The following is a 21783-nucleotide window of genomic DNA, read 5'->3' as shown; positions in this document are numbered from 1 at the left end:
GATTTCTGGACCTTTTTTATAACTTGCTTCACATCACCTCACTCTCAAACCGGCACATATAGAAATTATAGGTATAGAGTAACTCCTTAATGCAGGAATATATATATATATTAAGTTATATTAAGTTTGATTGTCAGCAGGATTACTCAAAAACTACTGAGCAGATTAACAACAATTGGTAAAAGAATAGAACGTGAGCAAAGACAGAACTTATACGATTGTGGCGCAGACAAAGTTATCTATACTACTATATATATATATATATATATATATATGTGTGTGTGTATTTGTTGTTTTGTACCTCCACCAAGGAGGGTACGTTGTTTGTTTGTCTGTTAGTTTACCAGGAAAACCAACCGATTATCACTTTGTAAAGTTTTTGTGCAGGTCCGGGGGCAGATCTAGGATTTTCTTCTCACTTTCTTTAACATTGTTAGTTGTGGTGTTTGTCAACATTTTAGTTGATTTCTCAGGAATTTATCCATTTATCTTGTTTTTAAAAATCAGTTATTTATGATTGCGTGTAATAAACATCTGGATCCAGTGAATTTAAATGTGATTTTATAAAGGGACCGTTGAGCCTCGGTGGAGATATCAACTATTCTAGTTGTGTTGATAATTCTCTGTATTATTAGGGTGACAAAGATTCCTCTGACTTCATCATAGAGGTCTGTGTTGTGCATGAACTAACATTAAGCTCTACCTGAAATAAAGGCTGTGTGGAGAAACTGGAAATGTTTCTGATAACATTCAGCATTTACTGAAGAGGCTTCTGTGTGTGTGCGTGTGTGTGTGTGTGGACAAGTGTGAGTGGAGAGGCATGCCTGGCATAGAGGGGATGCCAGGGTGTCACTGTGGGAAGCCTGTTGCACAAACACAACTACACACACACGTTCTTTTCAACTACTTTAGTCCTCACACAAAACCCTACGAGCAATCCTTAAAACCAGTGGAGGAAAAGGGCAGAGTGCCCTTACACAAACACATATGGTGTCTGCAGAATAAACTGGTTGCTAATAGGGGGATATGGGTGGAGGCTGTTTGTCGGGAGGTGAATAGACTAGCGTGGGCCAGGGTTTAGCCAGGGGAGTTTAGCCTTCACTGACCTCTGGGCCGGAACAAAAAAAGCCATGTTGATTAAGAGCGTCATTTTATTCAGGAGGTGAATCAAAAGAAACAAGCTTGTTAATATGGAAAACCAATTAAGAGGAAGAGTGCTTGAGAATCTCCAAGAGAGAGAGATGAGAGGGGCAGAGATGGGGAGGTGAGAGGGGGGAGGAAAAGAGAAGAGGGAGCCGTGCAGACTCTACTAAAGACAACCTATTGTTAAAATAAAACTAAATCGCCGGTTTCTAGTTTAATCCCAGAGTTTAGCAGGTAAACAGAGAGAGGAACACACACACACCACACATGTATGCTGAGTGTGTGTGTGTGTGTGTGGGGCCAAGGGGATGTTGGGAAAAATGTAGGGATGTCACGCTTTGTTTTTCTGCCTGTTGATTCTGAATGTGACCAATTAGTGAAGCAGAGAGACACAGATTGTGGGAGTAGGGGGGGGACGAGGGGGGTTAGTCTCTTTCACCGTGAGACTCTGTGGCCGAGCTCCGAGTCAGAGAGGGGTGAAAGAAAAAAAAATGGGGCAGGGTACAACATAATGAACAAAATGACAAACAAAGGAACTTTTGAGTCATTTGTAGTCGCTTTTCTCTGACCTGCCCCCCCCCCTCCACCACCACACACCACCAAGAATATCAGTCCAACCCTGAGATACGCAAACTCCCGAAAGGCCGGGGTGCGTCTCCTTTTTTTTAATGATCGACTCTTAAGAAACAAAAACTTTCATGGTAAAGTGAACACGTTTAAATTCAGATTAATCCAGAGGTGGGCGGTGGAACTCGTATGAACAGCAGATGGACCAGTGGTGGTGACAGTTTCCCACAGAACTCATTCAATTTATGCAGCTGAAACTATGAACTCTGACTGTCTGAGCCGACAGTAAAAACACATCAGAGACTGAATGGTAAACACTGCGAGGTGAGCAGCAAATGTAATATGTGATAATGAGCAATGAGCTGTTTTTATATTAGAAAATAATACACAACAGCAGATATGAATTCTTTTTCAATGACAATTGTTTTCTTAGATCAGGATACTTAGCAGAGCTAATCCAGTTTTAATGGATCCATTAGAGGGTATCACCTGTTCTTATAATCATTATGATATGGACACTTGCCAACAAACACATGTGTTGTGTTTACTTTAAGAATAATAAAAAGAATGATGTTATTTTGAGCAACAAATCCCACAAAAATACGACACTACCCGTCTGTTCGTTTCTACTGAAGGTGGAAATCCTTTTGAAAAACAATTTTCAACAAAGGTCTCTGTCATTTCCTAAAAACAGCTGAGCTGACATTCAGTCATTCGGCAAGACAGAATGAAACTAAACAGAATTAATTATTGGCCGAGAAAAGCAAAACACAGAATATTTGGTGAAATTTAAGACCAAAATCTGAGTTTTTGACAATTAATGTTGCCACAAAAATTATTATATGGCAATCACTGTTTTTTCAACCTGCCAAATGAATCAGTGGCAGTAAAATGTTTGTTTAAATGGGTTCAAACGAAGCATTAGACCTAAGATATTTCTCTGAAGTGAAAGAGTGTGTGTGTGTGTGTGTGTACCTGCTGCAGGTCTGCCATGGAGTACAGGTGAATGTGCTGTAGCAGATATTCTCTGGGAAAGATCCTGTGAAAAGACACAAGAGACAGTTTTAATGCATCATACTCTGAATTCCAGCAGAACCTGCAAAGTGTAGACATAAGATCACGCTTGTGTTTTGCACAATCACAGACATGTATGTTTTATACAACTTGTTCTCTAGAGTCTCAGGCTTTTAATCTCATGACTAAACTGGTGTCAAGTTTAGTTTTCTTAAATGTGACTCTGATTAAACACAAACCAGTGTCCAGGCCGGTTTTTAAATTATAGCTACAGTCTTGAGAACAACTATACGTGGAACAATGATCACACTCTGTAGCTAAATATGAACATTGCACTGATTTAATGTTTAACCAGCAGCGTCTCAGTTCACGCTGCTAAACAAAGTGTTGATGTCAATCTAGAGTCAGTAACTTCCATCTTCTAACATCAGGTTGCAAAACACAGACAGGAGTGTGTGTGTGTGTGTGTGTGTGTGTGTGTGTGTGTGTGTGCGTGTCTGTCCTCCTCTCAGACCACTAAGATGGATGGCACCATGTTAATTCCTGTCTAAGCTGTGATGAGTGTCACCAAAACACAAGTATGTGTGTGTGTGTATGATCCAGACGCCTCATGGTGATAGGAACCCCTGATAAACTACTATGTTTGGCATGTTACCAATGGTTACCACATCAGCATTCATAAAACAACACACACACACAGCTTCGGTGATCAAACACACTCACATAGAGTGCACACACAGATGTTTGCTGATGACTGTGTAGTCAGTACCCAGGTGAACACACCCTTGAAGCGTGTGCTGATCACGATAAAAGCACTTGAGCACTCAAACATTTTAGGATTAGATAACAAACAGAGGAAACACGGATCCATGCGTGTGTGGAAATTCACACACAACCTGACAAACTCACAATATTTGTATTAGACCCGTTAGTATTTGATTCCATATTTTCTTTCTGTATTTTTCAAATGTTCTTTCCACTCCAGAAGACACACCTTTCATTAAATATCTGTTATCACCCAGAGGTTATGATTGTGTACTGAAGGAGGGTCCGACCTGATTCAGTGTGTGTGTGTGTGTGTGTGTGTGTGTGTGTGTGTGTGTGTGTGTGTGTGTGTGTGTGTGTGTAGGGGAAGGTCATACTAAGACGTTGCAGTCTAATGCAAACCAAAAACACGATCTCTGCAATGAATCTTATCTGGTTCGGTTTGTGTTGACACAGTGTCGATACAACTATCTTGGAAGCTGAAGGTTTGTCACTTGTCGTTTACGCTCAAACTGGATAAGTGACTGTTGTTATCGCTCATAGACTCTAAATGTTGCAGAGATGGACGACAAGACAGCTCCTCAGAAGTGAAGCCAAATCATCTTGATCGCCCCGTTGTGGCTGGCTGCAGAACAGGTCATAAACCCCGCCTCCTCCATGTTAGTTGATGGGACATGGGCCGAACCAACAAGTCAAAGTACACGTCAAATACATTTTCTTTCAAAGATGGTTTCTGTCATTCTACTTTAATCACACTGATGTGTTTGAATGTTCATTTTTCTGATAATTAGTTGTTTGATACGTGTGGAAACATCACGATTGAAAGATTTGCGAATCTCGCTACTGAGCCGACACAAGCAGAACATCGCAGTAGAACAGTTTTTGGTCTAAAGACTGGGCCAAAGTTTCCTTCGCAACACGTCATCACAAATGTAAACCTGTGATAGCACAAAGTCATAACCCCAGTCGTCTCTAAGTCACGGCCTTTAGTGTGTCTCGTGGTTGTATGTGTGACTGTGTCCATGACTCTCCACCCGTGTGCAACAGACATCTCTCCTCAGATTCCTCCTGAAGGAGACTGATGACCAGGGGAAGGTTTTAGCGCCATGGCCCTCATCAATCCTACAGTGTTTGGAAGTGGCGGGGCACTAGCCGGCACTAGCTAATGGGACAGAAGTAAACACAGAACACCACGATGCTGCTCTGCTTTGCTTTGCAACAGGGGACCATTAATATGCTTTTTTTAAAAATACCAGTAGTTTCAGTTGTGGAACCAAAGCCTGAGAACAAATATTTTAACAGTGGGACATTAAAACAGTTCACACAGACTCAAATAAAGACTTCACAGTTAAAGCATCTCACATGTTGTTTTTCATTAGAGGGGGGGGGGGTTACAGTGATAGAATATCTTTAAGAGTCAAATGTGTTTGCTGAGGTGAATGATTCTCATTTTAGACAAGCTCCATCAGATCAGAGTGTATTAGTGACCTGGAACAGGGCGAGGAGCATCCATCAGCTCAGAGACAAGGCTTATAGAGAGGGACTCCACTCAGATAAACAGTCACCCCTCCTCCCCAACCATCACACACATGAACACACACACACACAGGCAATCTTTTATGTGTGCAGGAATGCATGCAGATAAAAGTTATGGCACTATACACACATGCACTCAGACATACACACATAAACACACATACACAGATCATACGAGGAGATGTTAACAGTCTGTATAATCAACTGTCTGCTCATCAACAGGGGGAATATGTAGCAAATATTTAAGTTCATCCGTCAGCGTGACGGATGAAACAGGCTGTTCATGTTAACCAGAAAAATAATAGCTGGTGTCTCCTGTGTGCGTAGAAAATAACTGAGAAACAGCTCAACATTTACTGTCAGTGGTTCATTAAGTTTGTTAAAGTCACACTTTTTTAGGCTCAAGGTTTTTCTATACTGAGACAAGTAGCAGATATACTGACGCTGCAGAAAATGCCAGACTGGACATCGGCGAGTACACGAATCTATGTACCTATCCAATACCATGTGTTTTAAGTATTCACGCAGATAAAACTGCAGTTTTCTTTCCCCAGAAATGATTTTTTCTTAGCCACTCCAAAACAGCAGTTGCGCTGCACTGCCACTGGTAAATATTCCTTTCAGAGCAGGAGGGAAGAATTTTTTTGCCGTAGTGTAATATTTGCACCAACCCGCCAAAATTTAACCGCCAACCTACCTTCGTCGGAGGTCCTCGGCAATGGTTGCCCGGCAGCTGAACAGGTAGGCCCGCAGCGACTGTAGCTGCTGCCGGAGACGTAGCACAGTGCTGAGAGGCTCACAGTGCTCATACAGACAAGGGTTGAGCTGCTGGACGTCAAGCAGAGGCTCCTCATACACAAACTCCAGGAATTCTTTGGCCTGTTTAGAAACCTGAGGAGGAACATCAGAGTCTACATTAGGACGACTGTACCCAGGACATCACAAGCATCAGAGAAAGATAACAGACTGTTTGTCTGTTCCATTGTAATGGATGATGTGACACAAAGTATTTCTATTTAATTTAAACTTTAAAAATACATTGCATTAAATTGGGAACGTTTCAGATGCTGGTTTTGGTCTATTTTCTTTACATTTGGACAAAGCCAGGCAAGTCGTTTCATAATTTTCCTTATGCTAAGCTATATTAACATCTACTGGTTTGAACATCAGAGTGTGTGTGTGTGTGTGTGTGTGTGTGTGTGTGTGTGTATGTGTATGTGTGTGTTGTCCCACCTTGTGCTTGTTGGTGTCCCAGTTGTGCAGCAGGCGAGCTGGGATGAGGAAGGAGTTGTCCTGATGGCAGCTCTGGCAGTAGTACCAGCCGCTGTAGTAGCAGACCTTTGCCTTTCCTCTGGACAGGCCGACTGGACGCTGACAACCTGAGGAGAAAAACATCCGGGAGCGTGAGTGAGTGCTTGTGTTCGTCTTTACAACAGATTTCAGGTACAAGATGATGCTCTAGACTCTAGAGTCTATAGAGAAAGTCTCAAATCACGATGAAAGCAGTTAAATCACTGTAAAGAAAGTCAAAGTTTGATTCACTAATGCAACAAACTTCCAATTTAATGTGGAGCAATAATCTCAGACTTATCATTGACAACCTGCATGCAATAAAATGATGGCTTCAATAAAATGCTAAATTTGTCCATTAATGTGTCCCAACCTGTTTTAATTAGCCCTGAAGTGTTGCACCATAGAGCTGTAGGTGTCAGCGATCTGCTGGAGCAGCACTTCAGAGGAACACAAAGGTTGTGGAGCAAATAACTTGGTGTTAATATGTGTCAGTTTATTGCCCCTCACTAAAAACCAAACTAATCCAGCCGAGTAAACCTGTAGATAATAAACAAGATATGTCTACGTTTAAAAGGAAGTCTGAAACCCAAAACTGTCATACATATCTTTTACATTTATTTGTTATATAGTTAACACAATTAGATTACAAGATAAAGATATACTAGAGGTGAGGTGCTTCCCTTAGATGTGTACCTCTTGAAAGTTTTATTGTTATTTCAAAACAGTTCACTTTAATTGACTTTGGACTCTTGCAGGATAAGGATTGCTCTGTGTAGGAGAAAAACAGACCTCCTTGAATAACAAGCGGAAGGAGAGGACAATTTTAAAAGTGTGTAAGACAGATACAGATTGAATAAAAATACACTGGAGATGAAGAGAAATACTCCCATTTGATTTAATCTCCTGTCCGCGAAATCTACCTGACAAATTAATTCAAAGTAATCCCTTCAGAAAAGTGTGTAGTCTTGGTTCTTCCAGTAGTCACAACAGCAGACCTCAAGACAAAAGTGTTTTGTAGAACTGAAAGACCAACAGATCCTCTGCTCTATTCATCTTGATCGCTGCCCCATGCTCTGCTTTGTCTGCCAGACCCTTTAAAGTTCATTTTCCCAGTGACAGGTGTCCCTTATCCACACGATCTGGGAGGGAGGACATGGGGCCTGGAGGAAAACAGCAAGTGAAGAGAGGTAGAGAAGAAGAGAGACTTTTATCTAGGTTTTCAAAAAAACAGACGGAAGGCTAAGGACAACAGAAAAAGAAGACCGGCAGAGGAAGGCGGGACGTGTGTCAGCCTGTTTGTTAGCGGTGCCTCAATGTAAGAAACAACACAGGCCTGAAAAAAAAAGGGAAAACCGAAAACAGAAAAGAATGAGACTATCGAGAGATCGGAGAGAAATAATTGAATGAAAGAGAGGACGCTCAAACAGGGACAGATGAAAGAGAGATTAAAGGGAAGTTAGTCCAGGTCCCTTTTCTATCGGACAAGAATCTGAAAAAGAAAATATAACCTCATCAGCACTGAGAGAATCTGAAATCCTGCTTTATCTGACCAACTTAAAAACAAGTCATAAACAGACTGAATGATGGACTGAACTACAGCTTTAACTAATAACCACTGAAATGATCGATGAATCAGTTTTAATTCATGTTTCATTCTCATCTGGTATCAATACGCCTTATTTCGATCTCATCCAGTGATACGGAGATGTCATCGCACCACACGCCTGAGGACGTCTACAGCGTGCAGGGTGAGGGTCAAGAGACACGTTGACAAAGCCGATGGAAACTGTAGACTACTTCTTTGTAGCCCAACAAAGGTCAACATTAATTATAGTGCAGAAGGTTGCCAGTACTGGAGCTGACTCAGTGACCCCCGTCAGTCATATGACAGTCATCATATCAGTCCCTCAGGAACTTTGCAAAGCGGCTGAATGGGTTCCACTCGTTTTCCCTTTTGCCAAGAACAGCGTGGACGGGAGGTTTTTTGATGAGCAGCTTGAGTTGGGTTAACTTAAATGCTTTTCTTAAAAATGTGGCTTCTGTACATAGAGCGTCTTCCCCAGTGAGACATCTAATCAGCATGTGAGTCCACCTCCAAACCCTCTTCAGATGTGGTCTGGCTGTTCTGGCCATTTTCACTGCGGCACTAAAAACTGATTGATGCTGTGATCTGAGAATCATCAGCATCCATTTTCAACACTGTCCAAAGTTTGTTTTGCCTTTGGTTGTTTCCACTACTGCTTGGTGGTTAAGATGGAAACAATCTTATCTCACTGAAGGAACCGTGATCAAACACATGTGTGTACCACTGATCTAGGTAGGCTAATTAAAGCAGTGAGCTCATGCTGTTGTTGGGGTGGATGCTCTTTCAACAAACCTCAGACCACTGGTTGAGAGCCAGCAGGCAAAGGGGATGGTCACCAGTCAGAAAAACATTGTGTCACTTCGAGGAATCAGCTGACCACCGGCCCGGCTTTCAGGCCAACTGTGGCCTCAAATTTAGTCTGTTGCTTTTGGGACAAGAGGAAGAAAGACGCATACGTCTGGAGCTAAATAACAACCTTTAACCTTAACCTCAAATTCTATATCATGAGGACAAGAGGAGAGAGCACCCACACATGTACACATGGCGGAAGAAAAGTACTTCTGCCACAGCTGTGGCCGGTCTATGATGAGTTCTGCACAGTAAAACTACCACAAGAGTCAGAAGAGATAATGTGGGACAATGGAAGAAGAAATAAATCTGATGTCGACGTGATCCTGACCAAAACCTCAACAACCTCAAAGCAGACAGAATTTACTCTGCAGGAAGTTTCACCACTGAGCCGATAGATGAGCTCATATGGACCAAAGCAACAAAGACAGATTGAGATGTTTCTGTTGTACGTATGTGCACCCCCCCCCCCCTTTAGGAAAATTCTACAGATGGCCAAACAGGAAGAGCGTAAAATACTTTACATTCAAAAACATGAATAAAATATTATTTCCATCGGTTATCAGTCGTTCATCTGTAAATTGATCAACAGCAAAATAAACATTTTATTTTCAGTTTGGTCTGAATACCTCTCAGAGTTTCGAATATGAGTCAGACAACCCTCAGGAGATTTGTGGGCAATTCTGACACTTTAATAGATTTTAATAGACTAAACAATTAGACAGTCGTTATAGAAATTAATTGATGGATGTGTCAATAGTTAAACTGCATCAAACACAAACAAGAGGTTCCTATTTTGAGTGCTACTCGCTGAAATGTTAGAGTAACGATTAACACAATTCTGCTGGTGACTACTTCCTCCACCATCAGCACAGAGTAACAAATGCTTTCTCTCCTGGTCTCTGATCTTTTATGGGTCTTTCTGGGACGAAGAGAAAGAGGGACGGAGGGAAAGATGAATGGGAATTCAAACGTAGCTCAAAGGTCTACCGATTGTACTGCGGCTCTCTGTAGTGAGAGAGGGAGTCACTTTGACCTCCCCAGGGTGAGTACATGGGGGAGAAAGAGTGGAGGGAGAGAGAGAGACATACAGACGCACAGAGAGAGAAAGATGGCATCAGGGGCTCATGCTTTCATCTGCCCGCCAGTGGTTCAACCCACCACACCTCTGAGAGGGGAAGGGGAGTGTGTGTGTGTGTGTGTGTGTGTGAGAGAGAGAGAGAGAGTTATGTACATGAGTGTGAATTAAAACTGAAAAGACGAGTAAGGCCCAAGCTTTGATGTGTCTCATTCACACCGACCAAACACTCAAATGATAATATGCACTAATGGAGAGTAACGTAGTGTGTGTGTGTGTGTGTGTGTGTGTGTGTGTACCAGAAGACCACTATACACATATCGGACATGTGGAGTTTGTCAGGACCTCACAGGTTTAACTGGCAGTTTGAAGTTTGAGACTTCGGGGTATGAAGGGTCGTAGCTGCTGCACAGTAAAGGACTGATTTTAACAAGGTGGTAGACAACAGACACACTGACAGACGTGACCCATCGTTAATATTTTAAAGTTGAGTACGTACGTAGTCGACAACCCAGTGGAGATGCAGGACCCCACTTCGTGTTAAAACCAACGATTCCTGAGCGTCAATTCCAGACAAATAGGAACTCACAGGAACTTGTATGATAGAAGATGACTTCAGAATAAAAACAAACATGGCGGTGGACTGCCGGCATAGTCATCTGGTTGCGCTTGTTACACGATCGCTGTTTCTTTCATACAATACGAGTTGCCCCAATTTGAAATAAGTAATATAAAATAATACTTAATGTTTAATATTTACGATTTGAAATTAGGGAAGTTCTGGTTACGTCAGTAACGTTAAGATTATCTGTAAACCCCTCACACTACAGGGTCATTTGGCCCCAAAAATTCAGGTGTGTGTGTTTGTGTGTGTGTTGGAGAGAGTGAAACTGTCTCTTTTGATGTGAGCCCACCTCCTACTTCCTCCTCTCCCTCATATCTACTGACTCCCACTTCACCCGAAGCCACCACCCACAGACTCACATGGTGTGTCAGGGGCCTGAGAACGTGCTCCACTGCAACAACAAGGGTCACCAAACCTGAGGGCACCCTCTGCACAGTGTGCGTGCGTGGTGAGGGGTGATGGGGAGTCACGTTCTTCAAACGAGCACAAACCGTTCAATCCTTCAAAAGGATTCAAAAAACGCTGCAGTCCCATGTGTAATGAGTTGAATACATTTTACATTTTGATGTTAAATAACCGATCGCTCGATATGTATGGATGGACGTAGCATGCATATGCAAAGGGAAGACTTGAAACAAGTTCAAAGCGAAATTGAAACTAAAGTAGGATACTGAACATTAGGCTTTGCTGTCGCCACCATCAAGAGATCTTTCATTAGATTAGTGGCTTCATATATGAATAATCAGATATGCACTCAGGTTAACAACAGAAGATGAAGGCTTTTGATGAAGGCTTTTAAGGGTTTACCATAGATAGTCAGGTCTGCGGGTCAGACAATATTCTCTTTGTGTAAATAATCATTTTTAATTCTCTGAAAGTTAAACTGCCAACCAATGCTGGCTTGTTCAATTTCAGTCCAACTGATTGTTTATTTGATAGAGATAGAGCCAGTGCTCGTTAATCAGCAGACAAAATACTGTAAATGAGCCTCGGTCAGCGATACAGGCTCATTATTTATATAAGCAATCCTACAAATATCGACTACTTCAGCTGAAGCTTCAAATTTAGTCAGTCTGTGGTATTTTCATATCTTGAGAACCGTTCATCATGTCGGTTTCACACTTGCCATGTTTACTTTTAAAGAAAGTGCAAGTGTGTTAAACTTGGTGTGATTAAGATACCAGCGCCTCAGATCAATTACTGCAGGTCACTTTTACAGTTTCACAAATAACGCTGCCACCAGCATCACCACACATCAAGCAAACTATTCATTTCAAACAGGCAGGTTTAGAACGGGGGACTGCACTAGTGATTTAATAATGTATAATAGCAAAGTGGTGACATCTAAATAAGAATGAGCTGCACATTACCGAGGGGAGCCAGGGGAGGGCAGAGGGAGCCTGACTGTGGACAGTTGAACATTCTCACTGTAAGACTGGTGGGAGCAAGACTTTAAGACCAATTAGAAAAAAAAAAAACATGAAAATAAAAACTATAAAAAACACAAGACCTCTAACATAACCTCGTGGATTTAGAATATCGTTTTAATGGCGTTGGATTTAAATGGTGTAAAACACTTTTTCAAGACCTGCTAAGTAACACTACAGGGGACGAAGGTGCTCTGAATGGACTGGTGAAAGGAAACAAAAAGAAAGAGAGGAAAAGGCGGGAAATAAAGGGACTGAGTGAGCAGAGGTGTAGAAAATGGACGTATCCAGCTGTCCCTCGCATCCAGCTCTACCCTGAAACCCTTCAATCAAACAGCTACGATCAGGCCTGACCACCGCCGCATCCCCAGGATGCTTTCATTCGCCTTCATTCATTCATGCATTCATTCATACATTTTTTCCTCTCCCCCCGGCGCTTTAAGCCTACCAATTATCATCAGTTGCCCCCAGACGGCCTGTGTCCTTGTTCCTGTTTCAGCTGGCCTTTCAAACAGCCTTGCATTAATAAGCCAGTTGTTACAAATAAAAAAGGGGGGTGAGCAGTGATTATTCAAAGCCCTCCTAAGAGCGAGAGAAAGAGGAAGCCCACATTTCACACCCAGGGAGAGTAAAAGCACCGCCTGCCATTTATGGGGCTGTCCAAGGCCCCGTGTGGTGAGGTGAGGAATAATAATACTACAGGAGGAGAGAGGCTGTGACTCTCCTGGATATGGAAAGAGACGAAATACTGAAAAACATGCAGGAAAAGGCAAATTAATTAAAAGAGACACCAACCTTCATATATCCATTATGCATTATTCAAATATTTGATGTGTGTGTGGGCCACTCACCTGCACATCTGAAGCTCTGAGCTGTGAGTCCCTTCTCCACAGCCAGACAGGTGAGGATACTGAGGAAACTGGTGGTGACTGACTGCCTCTTGGCTTTCTGGGCCTCCCGCTGCCTCCTCTCACGAGACGGTTTTGATCTTAACAGCACTCCCTGGAGGCCTGGAGCTCCTTCTCCCGCTTCTCCACCTTCTTCTTGTGCAGGCCTCTGTGCCGCCACTGCCTCTCGCAGCATCTCCACCCATTCCTTGCCCTTCAGTTGATCATCAGCCCAAAGTCGGAGCACGTCCTTGGGGAAAACTACCTGGAACTGTTCCCTTCTCTCCGTCCACGGCTCCCCGTTCTCTAGCTCCTGATCGTGCTGCACAGCCAAGCAAGATGCCAGGGAGTACTGGAGGACGGGCTGGGACACAGACCCCCGGCCCTCAGTGGGGAAGGCTTGGAGAGCAGATCTGGTCAGGACGAAGGTGAAGGTCCGCCAGTTGTTCTGGTCCATCAGCTGGTGGAGAAGACCAGCTTTGAGGACCTCCTGGCAGGGTTGAGTGAACAGAGGAAGGGTGGTGGGTCTGCTCACGATGCCAGAATTAGATTGAAAAGGGAGCGAGGCCTCTGCTTCGCTCTCACCATCAGGTCTGGTGTCAAGCCCGGACGGAGAGGGGGACGAGGACGGGGACATGGGTGCGGGAAACTTGGCGACCTGCTGATTTTCCACTGCGGTCTTACACTGCCGGTTCTCCTGCCTCACAGGTCTGGCTGCCTGCACCTTCTCCCACATCAGCCGTCTCCACTCCATGGCCTCCCATTGGCTAGCCGCCCTCAGCTGGAGACGAGTGCTGTTGAAGAACAAAGCTTGAAGCGTGCGTTGATCGGCAGGCTGGCTGATTTGGCCGGGCTGACTGCAGGGTGCTGGTGAGATGACGCTCTGGCAGTGTGACAGAGAGTAGGCAGTGCCCAGCTGGCGGTTGGCGCTGCTGTCCAGAATGTACAGCCGGAGCTCGCAGGGTGTCAGCTCAACGTGACAGGATGTCCAGCGGCCCCGGGGCCCCTCTCGCTGCTCCATCCCACCCTGCTTCACCACACTGCTGCTGCTAACGCTGCTTTTATCAGCTGCACAGAGGAGAGGGGGGGGGGGAAATGAGATGAGTAATGTTTGAGACAATTAACACCTTCCCACTGACCAACCAGGTAAAGGTCATCTTCTGCAGGCACAAATAACAGGTCACACACACAACTGCTTTAATTTTTTAAAACAATCACCCTCAGAAAAGTTTGTAGCTTGATCCTTTGTGGACATTGTCGTCTGTAATTTGAGATACATCAATAAATGTTTTATATCTTATAAATACTGGCATTTGATATTTGGGGGACTGGGTGCAACAGCGACAACACACATGCATCTTTTATCAGACCCAAACTTTTCAGTCCCTTTATCGCACAAACCAATCCCACTACCACTCTTTCCAGCAGGATCTAAACCCAAACCATCACAAGGAATCATCATCTAAAGTTTCCTACACAAGTTATAGCTTATCAGAGGCAGCTCAGACCTGAGCATTGGTGTTAAGAGATACCCATCCACATGGGCTTATCTGAAAAAATGTTCCTCTCACCAAGGTAGGAGGAATCTGTATTGTTTAAAAGGCCACTAGGCAAACTGTCCAACTCTGATCTTTTACAATCAGCTGCTCAGGAGGTTTGATTCCACCACATTTGATCCATTTGATATCCACTAACAACAGCACGTCACTAATGTTCTGCCATAAAGTTAATGATTTTAGAGGTTTGGTTGAAGAATATTACGTCTCAATGTACGTGCATGATGTGGTACATGGTACTGGGAGTTTGCATTCAAACTTCACTGCTTTATTTGTGTGATATTTGGTTTGTTGTCGGGCCCCGCTGGTCCCCTGAAAAACTGACATGCTTATATATGGAAATATTTGTTGAAACAATGGTAAAATCTTACATAGTAATTATTTTGACCAAGTTTACCACAAATCTTTGAGTCAATTATTGCTGGGCAAACACGTTTACTTAAAAATAACAACTTCTACTTCAATTCTCAACCCTTGTGATTTAATTGATAACCCTGACCGGAGGCAGTTTAATTAACATATATTGCATTTTGTTTCTTTAACATGCTGAATCACTCAAGGAGGGAAAAGGGAAAACTGAATCCGACACAGCTCCTATTAACTAAAGGGTGGCGAGTCAAGTGCCTCATCAATCTTATAAAAACAGCAGCAGACACGGTGTCACTCTCTGTCTCGGACTTTGCATGTTAACAAACCTTTTTGTAAAGGGAACAAACGAATATGCAAATAAGTTAAGCCGGAGTCAAGTCTGGCTGATTGGCAGTCTTCACGCTTGGGATGGTCGAGATTAGAATTAGGCATCGTGGCTACGAGAACTGCTCTGTTCAATTAGCCTTCATCTCCACCTGGTAGGTTTTGACATCACACTTCAGTATTAGTCTAATATACACATGCAAGCCTTCAACCAGAATTAACACTATTCTCTACGTGCTGCAAACTAACTCGTCAGAACCGCGGCCCTCGAGCCAATCAAGACAGAAAGGTCCGCTTCAGGCTTAACCAAGCAGCCTCACCCACTGATTAGGAAGCCAAAACATAATGTTACACGCTGTTTTTAAATCGGACTCCAGAGGATACGTGGATACCAATGTACATATAGATTACAAGTTAAAATGCATCCATCTTCTCCAGGGTTCACCGAGGCTTTTTAAACCATTTTATAGAATGGAACCAGAAAATATTTATCTTGGAATTTTTGTTGATTATCTTGTTGATAATTAAATAGCGGCTTCAGTATCAGTAAAATTATATCTATACGTATGACAAAGAGGTTTCATTTTTGTCTGTTTGTTTGTTTGTCAGCAGGATTACGCAAAAACTACCGAAAGGATTTTCATAAAACTTGGTGGAAGGATGGGACAGGGGCCAAGAAAGAAAACATATCATTTTGGTATTTATCCGGACGTAACCATTGTGTGACAGGGCATTTTGTGTCATGTTCAACAATGTCCAAGGGAATACTTCATGGCTCTTAGTGAAACAGATTCACTAATGAGTGTGTGCAACTATGTGCAGCTTGACTGGATTTAAGGGCACTGTTGGGCCTTGGCGGAAGTTTGCTCTCTGCTGAAAGTCACTGTAGTTCATTATCTGTTTTGTTTTTGAGCCAATAAGAGACCGTGTCTTATTTCTTCTAAGTCCTGTTAGTTACTTGCAAGAAAGACGGAAACAAAAAATCTATTCAACAGATTTATACAATCTGTTATAAAACATAAAGGGGCTTTAATAAAAGCTAACCAGGAAGACTCTTTGGTCCTACAGACACGTGTAGTGTGTATATAATAATAATCATTTAAATTGACCATCTAAACATCCCCAGCTGTCACTAATGGAAAGGCAAACAGGCCACCTTTTTTCAGTGTGAATTAGGAGACGAGGCTGAGCCGAATCACGCTGCCTTCTGCTTATTATCGTCCTTTTTCCTACTTCTCTCCTTTCAATACACATCCAGCCAAACTAAATAACCTGATGCCTTTTCACACATATGCTAATACTAAATAATCCTGCCAGTGTCAGGAGCCGGGTAATTGGGTTGCCTCTTCTTTCGCCTCATTTGAGTCCATTTGCTGACAGGATTACAGGCTATTATCCCTCAGGATCCCTCAGGATCTCCTTAGGCCTTCAGATTGGCCAAAACACACAAACAAATGGTGTGTGTGTGTGTGTGTGTGTTAGTGTGTGTGTGTGTGTGCACACTCTCTGCACTGGCTATCATAGCACAGCTGTGTCATTTCAAGTTATCATCATCTTCTATCATTATTGCTTTCTCTGAGGATGCTTCAACATAAGTAGAGCATACGCCCCAATCTGCAGCACAAATAGTCCAGGACTTCTGTCCTCCAAAAGCCTCTGAGAGGCTGAGACAGCTTTCCAGTGAATGGACACTCTATCTGAGCACAGCGGCAGGAGGAGGTGTGCACGTTTCTGACAGGTGAGGGCCTTTTGGGCCTATGTTAAGAATATGTAGTTCGAGACCCGAGGACCTGGCATCATATTTAATGAGTCAAAGCAACAACTCTCCTCATGCCATTAATCCCAGATAAGAAAAATCCAAGTCAGATAAAGGATCAGACATTAAAAATCCTCAAAACGTACTATAACTGAATGGCTTACACATAAGTAGTTTTCACTTATTACTCTTTTATCCTTTTAGCATTTTTTTCAACCATTTTTAATTTAAATTTGTATTTTTTTTCAATTGCAACAATTTTCATTGTTATTGATCAATCAGTTCACATTCACTGCTCAATTTAGAAACACTAATTCATAACAACCACTTTCAACAGCAGATCACACAGAGACTCACACCATGTGAACTCACCTCCTTGCTGGTGGTTGAGGATCATGTTCTTCAATGTGCTGCAGTCCACGGTGGGCAGACCATTGTCGGTGTAGGCTGATGGCCGGTAGTTGAAGTCAGATCTGGACCGGTTGTGACCCTTCTTGAAGGCTGATTTGGATGAGGAGTTGGCAGTGTTGTTGGTACACTCCTTGGAGTGGGCTGCCAGGTCGTTGGTGGAGCGCGCCCGGCTCCTCTTGCCGTGCCTCAAGCCCATCCCAAGCCCTAACACACTGAAGTTGTCGGCCCACGCCAGGCCTAAGGGGCCCACCTCTGGCTGCTCTCCGGCCAGTAGGCCCCACACGCCGCTGGAGCTCAGCTTCCCCAGCGCCACAGTGGACACCTCCTGCAGCTGCTTGGGTTGCCTGGGAGGCTGGACGTTCCCTGGTTGGACCTGGCTTGGACCTTGGCCTTGTGTATCCATGCAGTGGATAAAGTCCTCAGTTGCCTCCAAGGCCGGGCTGATATCGCCCACCATGTCAAGTTGCTCAAGACCCTCCATGGCTGGGTCTACCCCTGAGCTGTAAATCTCACAACTAGATATTTTTCCAAGACGGGGGCAGAAACCCCATTAGCAGGATCCACATGTCCAACAAAGCAAACTAGACTATTAGGTACTTTGATGAGCTAATAATTGGTGAGGAAGATCCAAGCAGCCTACAGGCTTCACAAACTGCTGCCTGAAGCCAAGTCCTGCTCCCCGCCTCAAGATAGGGCCTTTGTCCAGAGTTTCACTTTTCCTTTTCCAATAGTGAATCTCTACCTCTTGGGGAAAGCTACAGGGGCATCATGCCAGAGCTCAACAAGACAGGCAGCAGCTTGAGACTCTCCTAATTGAGCCAATATGGGCGGCAAACACAGATACTTGGCCAGATCCACACACTTGGGGCAACAAAAACAGTAAAAAGAGACAAATTGCGGAAGATGTGATGTCAAAATCGACCATCAGCATTATTATCGGTGCTCTCTTGGCCAGTCAGGTGGCTGTGAGGTCACGGAACAGAGAGTTTGTGGCTTGACTGTAAAAAAGAAGAGAGAAAACAGTAAAGAGGAAGCATGCCCCAGAAAGGAAACACAGCTGTGAGAAAAAAACAGTGCGAGAAATTTATAGAGAGATTCAAGTCTTTTTTTTCCAGGTGGCAGTTTTAAAACCCTAAGTTTCACAAGTTAAAGCATCAAACTACCCACCCCAACGACAGCATCTTCCTCACACTGAGAGGAGCTTCACAGATTCATCCTCAGCAAACAGAGACGATGATCCTCCCTCACATGTCCTGATGAAATAATACTTGACTTCCTCTTTAGCTGCTTATCGCACGGCCGAGCAGACGGGGAGAAAACAGGCCTGGGTGGGGTTCCCATCCTTCTGCCGGACCGCCTATCTCTTCTGATACTCTCCTCTGTCTCTGTCCCTCTCTCTCTCTCTTTTCTCTGTCTGTACCTCTTTCTTTCTCATTAGTGCTCCCTTGTTCTCATTGATTTTCTTCTCCTCCAAAGTGCAGCCCCTTTTACTTTTCTCTACATATCAATTATTTAAAGGCCATTACATCACTGTAATTCAATTTCTAGTCAGCTGACCTACATATTGAACATTTACAATTTTTTCATGATCATTTGTTGGAAATGCAAATAAACTGGGATATTATTGCAGATATCAATGACTTTAATCATCTTCTGGGGTTTTAATTGGAGATTTAGTGACTCACATGAATTAACCTGACACACAATCTGCATAGCACAAAGGAATTTTGTGCCATTACATACAAGTAACACTGCAACAAAGCTGCTGAGGCAGTGTCGAAAAAAATCAGTTTCTATTCAAGAAGTCACTTTTTACTTTGATCCAAAATAAATATGGTATTGTAATTTAATATAAATTAAAACTGTACAACTCCTTAGACGACATATTTACACTGACATCCCCTGTGGCCAATAAATCTGACCTAACTGAGCAGTGTCATCAAGGTGAGTTACTCATTGACTCATGTTGACTCATGCATTCTGTTACGCCAATACACCCAACATCAGCTGAGTAAGCACAGATTCGAGTTCTTTTCATCAGTGATGAAGTAACTCAAGATGAAATATGACCAGAGTTCCAGATTTCCAGTGATGCAGCAAGATTTCACGCTTAAAAAGTCCCACACATAAATCAGCGTCTACTACCATATGCAAGACTTCCGTTTTGAGTTATTTAAAGGAAGTAATGGTTGCGTATTCCTAGATGTATTTATTTGCGTCAAACTAGATACGACAAGAAGTTCTAGGGCATTTATTCTCTGTATGTATTTAATACAACAAATATAAATAAATAATCAGCACTTCCGTAGCAAACAGCTCTTAAAATACGTTACATAAGTTGAAGCTGTTTTAGATGCACTGGTACCAGAGGTGCACACGGTATCAGTCGAATTCCTGTTGGTGGCAGCTGATTACAACAACACTGTTTGACATACAACACGCCTCCTCACATATTCCACCATTACTGACAATAACTCCTCCATTCACCAAATCAGTGTACTTTTCTTTGCTTTCAGAGGCCGAAAGTGATGATATGCGATATGAACTTTTTTTAAACACATGAAAAGTGGAGAAGTGCATCACTGGTCCTGATCATCACCTTTAATAAACTTTACACAATCATCCCCCTTCAGTTTAACAGTGTTAGCAGCAGATACAAGAAATGAAAACGAGCCTCAGCACCGGTGTGTTTCAGAGAGTGTGTGTGTGTGTTTCAGAGAGTGTGTGTGTGTGTTTCAGAGTGTGTGTGTGTGTGTGTTTGCTCCAGAATCTGTAAACACTCAGTCAGCATCTCAGCACAGAGGTGAAGCCACGGTCAGTGTGTGTGTGTGTTAGCACATTGACCTGTATGCTAACCCTCTGACACAGACGAACGTCCCCACACACAGACCCAGTGTGTACAAACATGTATGAAACAGTGGAGGGTCCTGACAGCTGAGGGAAGAGGGGCCTGTTTCTCTCCCCAGCTCATGTGAAGTGAACGGGAGGGGGGGGGGGGGGTCTCCTCAGCTAGCTGCTAACGCTAGCCTCTCTCCATCCGTGGAGGACGTGGCTTTAACTCGAGACAAAAGTGTTCGCTCGCCCACATCAGACCCGCACATCACATGTATCCTGTCGGTTTTGCTCGGTTGTGAATCTGGTGCGAGAACAAGCTGGAAAATATAAATCGAGACTCACCTCACTGTGTTTACCATTATGTCATTTCACAGTCCGCCAGCGGAAGAGTGCTCCGTGGAGAAACCGAGGCTTCGTGTCAAAGGTTCCGCGCGTTTTTGTATTGTTTTAAAAAAAATATAGATTTTCATCCCATTCTTTTTCTGCTTTGTCTCGTTTGTTTCTGTCAAATGTATGTGTGTGTATATATGTATATCTTATATGGATGAGTGAGTAAGTTTAATGTATGTGTTACATTTTGGCATCAAGGTGAAAATTAATAAGCACAGCCTTTAAAAAAAAAAAAAGGTTCTGTGCAATGGTGCATTAAAACTTTTAGCACCGCGTATAAATACTCACAATTTTACTGATGTAAGAAAGTAATTCCATCTAAATTTACCAGTAGTATCAAAGGCTAATGTCATCATTATGCATAATTTGTATAATATGTATAATAGGATTATATGTTTAATCTGATTTTAATTTTAAACAGGTTATGGGATACTGTAATGCAAATACTTATAATGGTTTAACTTATTAAAATAAAGTATTGCACTAAAAATCACTTGATGATTAAGTTGATTTTAGAGCTCACATGGGATTTTAAAAAAAATCCCTCAAGGACATGGTCAACACTCTGGTTAATAGCAGGAGGTGGTGCCTTTATTTAGTCTGACACAGAAAGGTCGTGACTTGTATCTGCACAGAAGAATCTGACCCAGAAGAGAAGAGGACCGGAGAGCGGAAGACAAAGCAGAGGTGGAGAAGAGTTTCTCACTAATGGGCTGCTTGAAGCTGCCCCAGCATCCAAAGTGTCAGTTCCCCAGAGAGAAGAATCATTGAGAGGGACACAGAAATTCTCCTCAAACCTCTTCCTGCAACATTTAAAATCAATATATGCTTCCAATCTGCAAATCATATTTGTCCATTTCTGTTACTATATATTATATATTTGCATGTGTGATCACAACTATGGCTTTGATAAAATCTAAAGAAAAGAGTATAGTTTATATACTGTACAGATCAATGCTGCCTGAACCCAGTTTCTACTTAATTGTTGAATAGAATAGAAGGGATATTTTTTTGCCTGTTTTTTGCCCTATTCCACAGACGACATGTTGATGTTTGTATAAAAGACTTGGACAAGGCAAGATTTCTCATTGTGCAAAATAAAAAGACAAATGCCCCCAGAGCTTCAGGGAATCCAAAGGCTTGGGTTAATTGGTGATAATTAATTAGAGGTAGTTGTTGAATTTCAAGCACAATTAAAAAACACAATAAAAATGAAAACGTTAGGGGAGTGAGATGATCATTTCATCTTTTTTTGCCTGATACTGATGCCTTATTTTAATTCCTCATTAACACAGTAAGTTAGTTTTTTATTGTTATTTATTCTGTAATTGTCTCTGTATCACAAACTAACACAAACATACCAGAAAAGTCAG

At 42.7% G+C, this 21783-nt stretch overlaps 1 protein-coding gene across 2 annotated transcripts in view; it reads right to left on the bottom strand.

The window, feature by feature from the left end:
• The window catches only part of plekhm3 (pleckstrin homology domain containing, family M, member 3), a 28765-nt gene extending 8335 nt beyond the window's left edge, over positions 1-20430 (bottom strand). The window contains exons 1-6 of one of the 2 annotated variants that reach the window (XM_020105093.2): positions 20363-20430; positions 17147-18183; positions 12734-13837; positions 6259-6404; positions 5723-5916; positions 2686-2749 (exon numbers count right to left, since the gene is read on the bottom strand). In XM_020105093.2, the coding sequence (XP_019960652.1) occupies positions 2686-2749; positions 5723-5916; positions 6259-6404; positions 12734-13837; positions 17147-17666 (2028 nt within the window). In that variant the 5' untranslated portion in view covers positions 17667-18183; positions 20363-20430. Of the gene's footprint in view, positions 1-2685; positions 2750-5722; positions 5917-6258; positions 6405-12733; positions 13838-17146; positions 18184-18352; positions 18541-20362 lie in introns of those variants that run through there. The other variant, XM_069533063.1, reaches the window with a different exon arrangement.
• Between the last annotated feature and the right edge of the window lie 1353 nt (positions 20431-21783).

This window comes from Paralichthys olivaceus, chromosome 10 (genome assembly GCF_024713975.1).
Source record: "Paralichthys olivaceus isolate ysfri-2021 chromosome 10, ASM2471397v2, whole genome shotgun sequence".
NCBI lineage: Eukaryota > Metazoa > Chordata > Actinopteri > Pleuronectiformes > Paralichthyidae > Paralichthys > Paralichthys olivaceus.
This window is presented reverse-complemented; position numbering and strand designations above follow the sequence as displayed.